The following is a 12,237-nucleotide window of genomic DNA, read 5'->3' as shown; positions in this document are numbered from 1 at the left end:
TGTCAATCAAGTCCTTCTTCAGAAAAGAAGGCCTAAAATTGCCCTGCATTATTTAACAGTTGAAATTTCTTACTTGTTCGGGAAAAAAAGTTTTGTTCACAGTTTTCCTGTTATAAAAACACATTTTGCAACAGTATTTGATAAGTGACTGGATTTTCAAAACTCTAAGGCAGTAAGTTTCTTTTGGAATCATCTTAAATTTAGACCACAGCTTTCCTCCTTTCATGTAAAGAATTCGGATACTTTTGTTCTCTAACATGCACTTGCAGCTATCAAGGAAGTGCTCAAGCATGTAGCAGTCAGTGGAAGTCATCTAATTCTTTTAGCCTCCCCTTAAGATTTCCTGATGCTTTGTATACTGTTTTTATTATGAGTCTACAGTGATATTCAGCTTTAAATACTAAAACTACAAGCTCAGTAATATTTCACCAACATGTGAAGACAGGCACACAAGTACTCCCACAAAATGCAATCTGATGTATAGCCCTGCTGTTCAGATTACTTTTTCCAATACAGAGACAATCGAAATACCATTCCTAACATGTTCAGAAGTCAGATGTGCACAAGTAACTTTTTATTTACACCCATTCCCTGCATAGTTATGTGGCAATAGATGGATATAAATTGTTAGGGTCACAAAGCCTTCATCCTTACTTAAAGGATGCCAATTTGCTACCTCTTAATATCTGAAATAATGTTCAGCTAATTAGGTAATATCTTCAAAATGAAAGAAAAGTAATTAAGTAGAAGCATATTTCTTAAATTAGTATTATTAGTCCAGATAAGTACTTACCTTTGGAGCTACAGGAAATTTCCATGACAGATTAGGCTTCAAGAGGAATGACTACATAGCTGTGTCAAACATTATGGACACATAGCAAAACGTGGAAACTTCAAGTTCACAGTGTTAAACTTGTTGCACCTTTAACCTCAGAACAGAGTAATTGAACAGGCTCTTGTCAGAAAGAAGCTCTGTGACCATGCCTCCTGGGAGAACTGTCACAACACCTCTGATGAAGTTTTACAGAACTTTCTCCAACAACCAGGAGATAAATGCACGCCGCACCTTGTACTGCTAGCTACCACATCAGACCTATCAGTACTCCACAGATCTTACTGTTTCTGATCAGAGCTGTTGTGGAAGCTCTTTGGAACTGTTCCTTCAGGTTTCAAGGACAGTCACACAAAATAAAATGGCATCAGAAAGACAAAAAGGAATTAAGAGTCCCTGTACCCAAACCCAAGAGCTCTAAGATACTAAATCCCAATAACTTAAGACAGGTGTCTTGTTTTAAATGATTTTCACACGTTTTGGTCACAAATATTGTGCTATCCACTACATTGCTAGCTCAAGTACACTATACAGATCAAATCAAGTCCAAGAGTCAAAAAGTCCTATTTATTGAAAAAAGGCAAAGTCCTCAAATTATTGCATTTGTAAGAGACACTGGCATGGGCTGGCCTTTGCACAAGCTGTATCAAAATGTTCACTATTGTCATTATAGTAAGACAGCTCTATCCACTTTAAGGAGATAGTTTCTCATGTATCTGGATTTTGTCTGCAAATAAACCAATCCTTCACCATAACTCCCAGCAATGGGAAAAGAGAAGCACTCAAGACATAACTGGAAATCAGTAATTAATTTTCCCTGGTATAATGAACACTTGCTTTACAGCTGCTCTGCCACAGAATATACTTATTTCAGAAACTCATAGGCTGAAGGTTAAAAGCATTGTTTTGAAGAGATCCTTCCAGACTCTCCTGGTGGGCTGCAAAGTTAGTTATCATCTACTAGTCAAGGTATTTCTTGAATGGCCAACATAGCTTTTCTCCTCTGCCACTAAACGCAAGTTCGAACACTGCAATGAAATAACTTGTTGAAGGATATACTTAGTTTCAAGCTCAGACTTTCAATTCCGATAAAAACATAACACCACCTGAACAACCTCATTATCGACATGTCTCAGACTGCTGATCATGGTGACGAAAGACTAACTCCTCGCAAAGCACTAAGTGCAGAGAGGAAGAAAAAATTGAGTTTGTTATTTTTGCTTCCTTAACTCCTACAGAATGAATGGTATTATTAGAAATCAAGCACTTTTTGTTGTTTTTTCTCCTCATGGAGGATTAGTGACAACATAAGAATTGTTTTACTACAGTAGAATTTAAGATAGATATTAAGTTAGCGAATACTCAGGAAAACGGTCAAAAAAACCATTAATATTTCAGTATATTATACCTAGATGACCTGCATCAGACAGAAGCAAAAAAGGCATAAACATCAATTTATTCCTACCTTCATGTCACTTCAGGACCATAACTTAAGTCACCCGCACGTTCTTCCCATTTCCTGGGCTACTCCATTTCTTTGTTAGTTACATATTCTACATAAGGTACCTATTACATAAAAGGCCTTATTCATAGTGTCACTTGGTTTAAAATGAAAGATGGAGGAACACCAACACTTCTCAACTGGCAATAAGCATGCAGGGAAAAGCTGAGACCCAATACAAAGGAATTAATTGAGAGTTTATTCCAGATGGTTCTCCTCACTTAGTATACAAGTCAGAATAATCTATCAAATAAACCTGGACTTTAATGAAATGGATTTTGTTTTTCCCTATAATGCATTTTGGTTTTTGCTTTTAACAACCTGTTTAAAAAAAATCTGCCAGATGAAACGTTCAGCACAAACTGCAATCTTCCTATTTGTAGAAAATATGACTTAAAAAAGGACACTATCAGGTAATTCTTATTTTAAATGTTTACACTTAGAAAAATGCTTTGGAAGCTTGAAACTGAAATCTTTTGTAATGATCTTCTTCCTCCTACCTCCCTCTTCCCATCTTAAATGCCTTTATTAGTCCAGGATTACCATAAATGACAGAGTGCAGCTGCTGATTAAAAACATTAAAAGACCACAAATGGATAAACTGTTTAAAAAAACTGGAAGCTTACATGATTTTTTTTTTCCAAACAAAATGCATAGATGGCTACGGTACTCATCCATCAACCTTTACAGTGTCTGCTTGAGGTAGCCTTTCTAAAGGATTACTAAACAAGCCCCAACATAATCTAAAATCTTCGCATCAAAACCACTATCTCCTTCAAAGTCCACTCTCAGTTTAACACCAGCGGTGATCAACAACATAATACATTTTAAAAGCTTTTGAAAACAGCAGGTACAGTGGACATAAATGTTATTCTAAATCTGCAGCCCTCCGTGTACGTTGTATGCACATAAATATCTCAGCTATAATACACATTCAAGATCCATCCCTAAAATAGCCATACTATTATGTAAAGCACAGCCATGCTAACTTCAGGATACAAACCATAATTCCACGTCTACAAAATGCAAGTAGAATTAGTGGCAGTTTATTGCCTCATACAAATTTAACCAACATGGCAACCATGCCAAAGGAATTAAAACATTTTCAGGACATATGTACAGACTGTACATTTCAGAAACATCTGAACAATAAAAATGCAAGAACAATCTCTGCATTACGAATTGAACTAAACAAATGGTTTGAAACCGTCAATGTGTTGAATGGGTTTACAAAGGCACTTCCCTACCCAAAATAGGAAATGACAATCTGCAGCCTAGAGGGAGGTTGGAGAAGAGTGCTCATCAACTACTGCACAATCTCAACTTTAAGAAAAAATAAGCAGGATTTAATCAAACATTTATAGGATTCAATGTGATCCACTTCTGAAAGAGTTCACACAGTCTCATCTTTGTTTTTGTGTTGCTTTTCTTGGCTCTCTCGCTCTGTACTTTGGCTCCTTCGACGATCGTGTTTGTCCGAATGGTCCTTGCTATCACTGGGATCATGTTTGTGGGAACGGTCTTTGCTTCTACTACGCTTTCTAGATCTTTCTTTACTGGGACTGTGGTCTCGTTTTTTGGACTTCTCGACACTATCTGTTCTTCCTCTGCTTCTGCTCCTACTTCGTTTATTTGATTTCTCTTTACTTTCACTTTTATGTTTACTTGATTTGTCTTTGCTCCTGCTTCTGCTGCGCTTACCTGTATTCTTACTTCGACTTCTACTCCTGTGCTTTCTTTCCCGGCTTCGACTTCTACTATGTTTTCTCTCTTTTTTGGAATCCCTCTTATCATCCCGGTGTTTCTTGTCATCTTTGTCATCCTTGTGTCTTCTCTCTTCTGTATCACCCTTACTTCTCCTTTCTTTTGATCTTTCCCTAGACCGATCGCTATCTTTTTCCCTCTCGCTACCTCTCTCCTTATCATAATCTCTCTCTTTTTTCCGGCTGCGTTCATTTTCTTTCTCTCGTTCCCTGTCCCTGTCTCGTCTATCTCCTTTCCTGTCACGACTCCGACTACGGCTTCTGTACCGTTCTCTGCTTCTGCTTCGTCTCCGTTCTAGTGTGCGATCAGTACTTCGAGATCTCCGCCTTTCTTTTTCTCTCTCCTTAGCTTCACGTTCTAATCTCTGCCGTTCTCTTTCTCTTTCTAGTTCTCTGTCAAAGCTAGATGATCCATGTGGTTCCCGATGATGACTTCTGCTTCTGGATCTTCTCGGAGACCTCCTGGGACTGATGGATCGCCTTGGAGACCTTTAAAAAAAAAGATATTCAGTAAGAAACACACGCTTTTAAATGCAGGGGGAACCTCTTTACTTTCCATTTTGTACTTCACATACACAGCCTATATTTAATCTTAAATACCAATTATCCCGCAAATACTATAATATCATCTGATCTTATCCATTAGCATCCATAAACAGTTTGGGCTGCTGCCCTGAAACTCATCTCATTGAAAAAAAGACACATTTCTGGTAGTAAGTCATTCAATATTGAAATTTCAACGTTAATTTTCAAAATAACATGCATATGACCTTGAACGTCTACGTTCTACATGCCGGTCTATTTCTTCCATTCCCTCCTTGCCATCTTTCTTGATTTTTCTGGGTCTGCTTTTAATTTGTTGGTCGATAGTTTTCTGGACTGGCACAGGAATTCTTGGAAACAACGTGGAAAACCATTCCAGCTTAGTTAGGAAGGAACGAAGCATCTCCCCGATGGTCATAACACAGCCCCCACCTGCCTTCACATCCAAGTCCTACAAAATACAAACAAGAAATATTCTGATGGTCAAAAATATTCTTTACTGACTTTCAAAAAAATGCTGCTACATTACTGCCCTCTTGAAGTCTCATGATTATGAAAGTTTACTTGTCTTTTATTCTAATACATTTCCTTAGAAAACTCCAAACTCTGTACCCTTTGCATTTGGCAGTATGTTATAGATAGGGCCTGGGACTTAATACAAATGCATGCAGGAACACACTAATCCTGCAGCCATCTGGGTGGTAAGGGACTGTCAATGAAGAGATTAAGACAAAATCCCCTTACGCAGTCTGGTTACATGGTATGATCTTGTATTTTATATAAATGCCACAAAGTTGAGAAGTCCTCTCAAACTACATTTAATACTTCATTTTGTGGATGCACAACTGCGTACCATCATACCCAACCCTGTGGCCTAAATCATTTAAGAAATGCATCATCGCCTATCTGAAAATGATCATAGAAAAATCTGTAGTACAAAATGGCATCCTAACAAAATTGGAAGCAATAGCAAACCAACTGCCATGAAGCAGTGAGGTTTCTAATTTAGAAATATGTAAAAAAATAAATAAATGAACAAATAATTGGAAACGCATAATCCATGATGACCATTGTCTCTGAAAAGGGTCATTACCGCATGAAGGCCTTCTTGCTATGCCCTCTCACAGCTCAGGACATGTTAGTCAGCTATTGTCAGTCCCAAACCTATAGTGCAAGCACACAAGGAAAGTGAGATTTGTTATCTAAACAGGAAGAGAAAATCTAAATGTAAAACTGCTTGCACTCACACACATTTAAGTGTTCAGATATACAGTATTTCCAAATATAATCGCTGCAGAGATCTAAAGAAGAAAAAAAGGAGTTAAACGTAGCACCTGGAGAGTACGTACAGTTAAACAAAATAAACATAAGAAGCATTTTGAAAGAAACCCTGGGAAGTTTTTCCTTTTCACAGCAGCATGAGAAAAGATGAACTGCTTCCATATACTTAAGAACTAGAAAAAAAAGAATCCTGAGAATCCTGTAGGTTTAAATAATTTTATAGATAAGTTGGCTTCATCCTGTAAGTTTGACCAGGAGTGGTAAGAAACTTAAGAAAAACAGCCCCAAAGCACCTTTTCCTACATAATGCAATGCTACTGAAAGCAGCTGGGAAAGAAACACTAATTCCAAAAAACAGCATTCCAATGGGATGTTTTTAACAATAAACAAGTACGTCCTGATAACCAATCTTCCTGGTAAAGTTTAACGCAGCACTGCAGAGAAGAGTTCATAATAACTAGCTCCACCTAGGGGAGAAGGAGGGTATCACAGCTATGCAATCAAGATTTAAATGTATTTTGATTTTGTTAAAAACATACAATAATACAAAGTTACCTGAAATAACTGCTACCATTGCACATTGTTTTTGAAACTTAAAATGACATAAGCTGTTTAAATACACTGTATTGCAGTCAGATACAGGTATAATTAACACATTTTAATACAAGTATTTGGATATCATTCGCAACTACATGGGAAGTTTCTTGAAGTAGATGCCTACTGTCACACTGAAGAGGGCAAATGATTTTGCCTGTCCAATTCCTAAACCTGGGATGCAATTTTAAACCTGTTAAATAAATACAAATCGCCACACTACGTAACTATCTACCTTGAAACCTCATCCACAAGTTCCTTGTCCTTTTCTCCGAACAGTAAATAGGACTAAAGGCACTATCCTGTCCTACTGCATAATAATGCCACCTTCTTTACTGCATTTTTTAAGTTATCAACTCATGTTGCTTTTTAGTGCCCCCTTAGCAAAGACAGTAAGGTTAATAACATCACTTAACGCAGCAGTTGTTTGTTACTCCTCCCCAGAAACGCTGCCTTTACTTATCCCAAAACATAAAAGCAATTACCAGAGAGATTTTTTGGTAATTTCATCTTATTCTAAGGTGAATGTTGGTTTCTACTACATACTTTCCACTCTTTACCTGAATACCAACTCCCCCTGTCCCAGTAATAAACAGGAAAGACAAATTTAGCACTCAGTACTCACTATACCTTGTTTAAATATAATGATTTTGTCTTGAAAAAAGTGTACAGAACCCACACTCGGCCTACCGCCCACATTCTGATTTAATAAACCTGTTTTGCATGGCATCGTGGTATTTGACACAAAAACATCCTCATCAATTGAAAATTCCATTACATCTTGGAAATCCAAGCAAAAAGACCCAGGTCCCAGCTCTGATCTGCTTTCTGCGTTATTTAATGAAAGAATACAATAACATAATATTATTTGCAGCATTCAAACTACAGCAAAACTTATCAAACAGTCTTTAATCCTAAAGTAGTTATACGAAAAGAAACAAAAGAAAACAAATTATTACCCTTGTCGACATACCTCTTCATCATCAAGAAAGGATTCAAACCAGTCCCATAGATCTGTAGGTGGTTGTGTGTACCTTTAAGTACAAAAAGAATGCAAAAGCTTTAATGCAGCTTTCTGTATAGTGAATTTGTCATTAGCTGACTGTATTGACACTTACCTAATATACATAAATCCAAGAGCCCTAATATATGGAGAGTCTGTATGAGTTATAAGGCCCATCACTTGCTTACGGGTGAGCTTCAGTGTAAATAATTTGTAGAGCAGACAAAAGGCAGTAGACACAATTCCTCCAGTTCCAACACCACGGACCTTTAAAAAAAGTAAGTGATGATACAGGAAGCCACAAAATCTTTATCCGGTATCTACAAACATATGATAACTAATACAGGATAAATTCTAAATCTACAAACAGAATTATGTGAAAAATGTAACACTACTTGCCTCCAGTTTCAGCTCCTCTGGAAGCAAGGGGAATATATCAACTCTTTGTAATAAATCATTTTACATGTAGGGACTTAGCCAACAAGCAACATACAAGAAGTTTCAGCTATGCTTGGGAAATGTATTCTACCAGACACGGAAAAACTTAAGAAGGCACGTACTTCTACTTACCCCTCCACACATTCCTGTCTGGCCTGCTGTTTTTCTACTCCCCTTTTCCCATGGTTCAACATGTGTAACCTGAAAGGGTGGGGGGAACAAAAGAAAGAAAGAAAGAGACAATTATAACCTCCATAATGTTTAGCTGCCTATACAAACCTAATTTAGACAATGGGTTTCCTAAATCAATCTTGAATAGCTTGTTAGAAGACAAACTCAAAACCAAGTCTGCTCTGTCACTAAAGCAGAGCATTCGGCTTTTTAAATTACATTAAAAAACGATAACCCCAAATCATGGATGAAGTAAAAACAAAGTTACCAAAGCAAGTGTCTTATTCTATACTCCAGTTTCAAATACTCCATGACTAAAACATATCATTATTATTTTCAGTGGTGACTAAACGACCTTTATTTAAACTGTCTCAAGTTCAGTGATACCTGCTGTTGACAAAAAATCTAGTCTCTCATTCATAAGTCTCATTTATGCAGTGAGCTTAACTAGAAATTTGTTCTGAGTATTACCTACAATTAGAAAAAAAGGAAGATGCCTATAACATAATGTTTTAATCTAAAAGGCTGATGTTATTTTTCTTGTAGACTGCAATGATGATCCTGTAGATGATGATCTTGAAGACTGCAATGAAAAATCCTAGGTAAAATGCTTCCTATGTAATAAGGAGTAAAGTTTACCCAATTCAAATCTTCTTTTGAGATGCATTTAGAGTGCAAGAACATAGTTAGCCATCATTCCTTAAATATGACAATAAAAGTCAAGTTAAAAATCATAAGACTGCCTAAACTATGTTTGAAATAGTGAAATTCAGAGAAGAAACATCGGTTAATGAACAAGTAGACTTCCTAAACACAACTTAAAAGCAGGAAAAAAAAGTGCATAGCATACAGTTGTATTATGCTAGACTGGGGATAAAGGCGTGTGGCCAAGATGCACCGTAGTTGAGATATTACAGTTGTTTAACAGTAAAAATTAAAGCTAAGTACATACACAATCACTTGAAATCCTAGAGATACTAATGGACAAAGGAAGCTGCTGAACTGTTTTTGACAGCTGCTGTCTTATCCAAATGGGAAAGATGAGAGATGCCAATACTGCATAATTTGAAATCTACAACTTCCCACGTTATTAGCATCATGTGAGAAGTTCAGAAATGCTACATAAATAATAGTGCATACCCTTCAAATTACTTGGTTTTGCCTCAAACTAAAAAGTACTTTTCATATCCTGTAAAAGGATTAAGTGTGACACTATCACAGTAGTAGTTCCCGATTTTTCCTTCTTAAATTACAGTTACGTTTTGATCACACAAGTCTTGATCCTTCAAAGACTACTGCATGTGCTCAACTTGTTGGAATTACACAGATTAAATGAAGGTGAGGAAGAGCACAAAGATGTAAGATCAGGAATAACAAAAGAAGTCACCCATTTTGCAGATACAGAACTAAAACAGATAAACAGAAAACTGGAACTACATGTGAATTAATTTAAGTATCTACAAAGAATCTGTATTTTCAATAATGGATCCTACCACTAGCTGTCTGTGTTAATTTAGAACTTTTTTTCCTACATCTCCAGCACCCAACGTTTGATTTTTTTAAAGTGAGCCATTTATTCTGGTTGCTAAAACAAATACACCTAAAAATACTTGTGCTACAGTGGATATTGTGCTCATTAAAAAAGGAGAAAAAAAACAGGAAGAAAAAAGGGAGAGACCATCAGTTATTCAACATGATTCAGGAACCTGAAAATATAAGCAGAACTGAAGTCTTCTGAGTATCAGTTAAGTACCTTAAACCATCGGGCCATTTTCGCCCTCACATCTACTATGTATGAGTAAGTCAGGGTCTGAGCATTCTCTTCAGCATGCACTTTTGCGTCAAGTAACTATCAAGTTCAGTAAATCTTATTTATAAGGGATTAATATATTGATATTTAATGATATATCCAAATTCTTCTCCAATTTAAGATAAAGCCGCTTATGGAATGAAACACTAGGACAAGCAAATAGAACTAGCTGAACTATTACAGTTGAGCTCTACCAATATAAAGGTAGATCACATCAAGTATTTTTGACTACATCTGAAAAGATCCACGTAACAAATGTTATGTTCTCAAATTTTCTCTAAATGTCTTCAACTAATTTTGAGCTCTTGACCTCATTTGCAAAAATCAACTTTGTTGTTTTACATTCCAACAGAACAAATATATTTTATCTCATATGCAGCAAGTGCTAAGTTAACTAACAAGCTTTCTCTATAATCTGTTACTAAAAGTACTAAAAAAAATTAAGTAGTCTGCTCAAAGTGCCAAAGTCCAATCAGAGATATGTTGTCATTCTGCGGAAAAACATACTGTCTTCATAAGTGCATGCAAACAACGTCAAAAATCTCAAAATACTTCCAAGGAGTTATTTTTCACAATTATGGTGACTTGACTTGCCTTGGTTAAACGGATACTTTTTTTTCTTTCAAAGGACTGAAATCTGTTTAGTGACACAGTAACGTTACTGAGCAGAATCAACATACCTCAAAGAAAATCCCCATAATATCCTACATACAGCTGACTGAAAACAGCAACCTGAATTATTTAAGTTTTGCTCTCATTATCAGAACAAAAAAATGAGGCTGTGTTGATGAGCATTAATTATGCATACCTCTACCTGGGAGAGCGGCTTGATGGAAGCCTCGCTGCAAAACTGATTCAATCCTGGTAACAAAACAAGAACTGAGACAGGGGTGCACTGACGGTTATTTTCCCAGCACATCCAACCTAATGCCAAGAGCAACGCTGTAAAGAAGCGGGGTTTGACTGGAAAGAGAACTAGTGAGGAATTCCTGATCTAACTGAGAAAGAAGGCCACATGCAAGCTCCTGCTGAGACCACCTACTACCATGACCGTACTTTCTGCAAGATCAGGTCCCCTCTCGACTCGGCGCCTGAGGCAGCAGACCTCGGACGGCCATTTCATCCCCTCCGCCCTGACTCGGGCCGCCCTCTTCAGAACAACTCCGCAATCCCAACTCGTACGGGAAACAGAGCTCCTTTAGAAGAGCAAGAGGACAATACTCTGGATTCCCCATGTCCGCGACACAAGCGCCTTGCTGCCCCCCTGCCGCAGGACGAGGAGCAGGGGACGAGGCAAGCCGCCGAGAGGGCCCCCCCGGGCCGCCGAAGCCTCCCCCCGCGGCAGCCCCCTCACCTTGAAGTAGATCTCGTCCACCACCTCGTGGTACGTCTTCAGCTCGTAGAGCTGCACCTTGAAGTAGGGCGACGAGAGAATGTTGGTGAGGATCATGGGGTTGAGGTTCATGGTCTTCTCGTTGCCCCACAGCGGCAGCACGTTGCCCTGCTTGCCGGAGGCCGCCGGCTTCGGGACGCCGCTCTGCAGCTGCTGCTGGCCCGGGGGCGCGGCGCCGGCCTGGTGCTGGGCCGCCTGCTGCCCCTGGCAGTTGCCGGCGCCCACGGCGGGGCTGTTGTTGGCCATGGCGGCGGCGCGGGGCCTGCGGGGCGGCCGCGACGGGACGGGACGGGCGCTGCCTCCGCCGACTGCCGACAAGATGGCGGCCCCCGCGGAAGTGACGCCTGCGCCTTCCGGGGCCGAGCCCGCCAATCCCCGCGGGGCAGCGCGGCGGCGCCGGAGGGAGGGGCCCGGGGAGAGCGGGAGCGGGGAGGGGAGGGCGGGGAGCCCGGGCCCCGCCGCCTCAGGAGCCCCCGGAGCTGAGCTGAGCTTAAGCGCCCGTCTGTCTCTGAATTTGGTGACAGCGCCGTGGGGAGAGCCGCGACAGTCACGGCCGTTTAACCATCTGGGAGGGCAAAATGGCTGGGTTTAGGAATCATGTTCCGCTTTTATGATAATTGGTAACAGGAAACAAAAAAATTCTCCAGTTTTGCCTGGAATATCTGAGAGACAAATTCAACTTAAATTGTCAGGTTATATTTAACTTATTATTCTGGGGTTTCCCACAGTTTTTTCATTGCATGTTGTTGTAAAAGCAAAAAAACCCTACCACCACCTAGTCACATACTTGGGTTTAATATTTTAACCTTAAGAACAAAAGGGAGACAGTGTAAGATTTAGGAGAATAGCAAAGACTGCAAACATCAAATGACTGCAACAAAATTGAAATTCCACCAAAGTTACTGCAA

At 39.1% G+C, this 12,237-nt stretch overlaps 1 protein-coding gene across 1 annotated transcript; it reads right to left on the bottom strand.

Moving 5' to 3' along the window:
* Positions 1 to 3,363: 3,363 nt before the first annotated feature.
* Positions 3,364 to 11,669, bottom strand: PRPF38B (pre-mRNA processing factor 38B). Its single transcript, XM_035537561.2, has 6 exons — positions 11,291 to 11,669; positions 8,088 to 8,156; positions 7,633 to 7,784; positions 7,488 to 7,548; positions 4,867 to 5,090; positions 3,364 to 4,585 (listed from the first exon to the last, which is right to left on the bottom strand). The coding sequence occupies exons 1-6, from the start codon at positions 11,573 to 11,575 to the stop codon at positions 3,727 to 3,729; spliced, it is 1,650 nt and encodes a 549-aa protein (XP_035393454.1). The 5' UTR covers positions 11,576 to 11,669; the 3' UTR covers positions 3,364 to 3,726.
* Positions 11,670 to 12,237: the final 568 nt, after the last annotated feature.

This window comes from Cygnus atratus, chromosome 8 (genome assembly GCF_013377495.2).
Source record: "Cygnus atratus isolate AKBS03 ecotype Queensland, Australia chromosome 8, CAtr_DNAZoo_HiC_assembly, whole genome shotgun sequence".
NCBI lineage: Eukaryota > Metazoa > Chordata > Aves > Anseriformes > Anatidae > Cygnus > Cygnus atratus.
Note: the sequence above shows the minus strand (reverse complement) of the source record. Positions and strands in the feature narration are given on the sequence as shown.

What these genes read in the sequence shown, in the direction of transcription:
- PRPF38B (XM_035537561.2), bottom strand. Translation starts at nt 11,575, where the DNA reads ATGGCCAACAACAGCCCCGCCGTGGGCGCCGGCAACTGCCAGGGGCAG. An exon ending in CTTGGATTTATGTATATTAG is followed by an intron (nt 7,549 to 7,632) that starts GTAAGTGTCAAT and finishes TTGTACTTAAAG; the next exon opens with GTACACACAACCACCTACAG. An exon ending in GTAGAACGTAGACGTTCAAG is followed by an intron (nt 4,586 to 4,866) that starts GTCATATGCATG and finishes TTTTTTTTAAAG; the next exon opens with GTCTCCAAGGCGATCCATCA.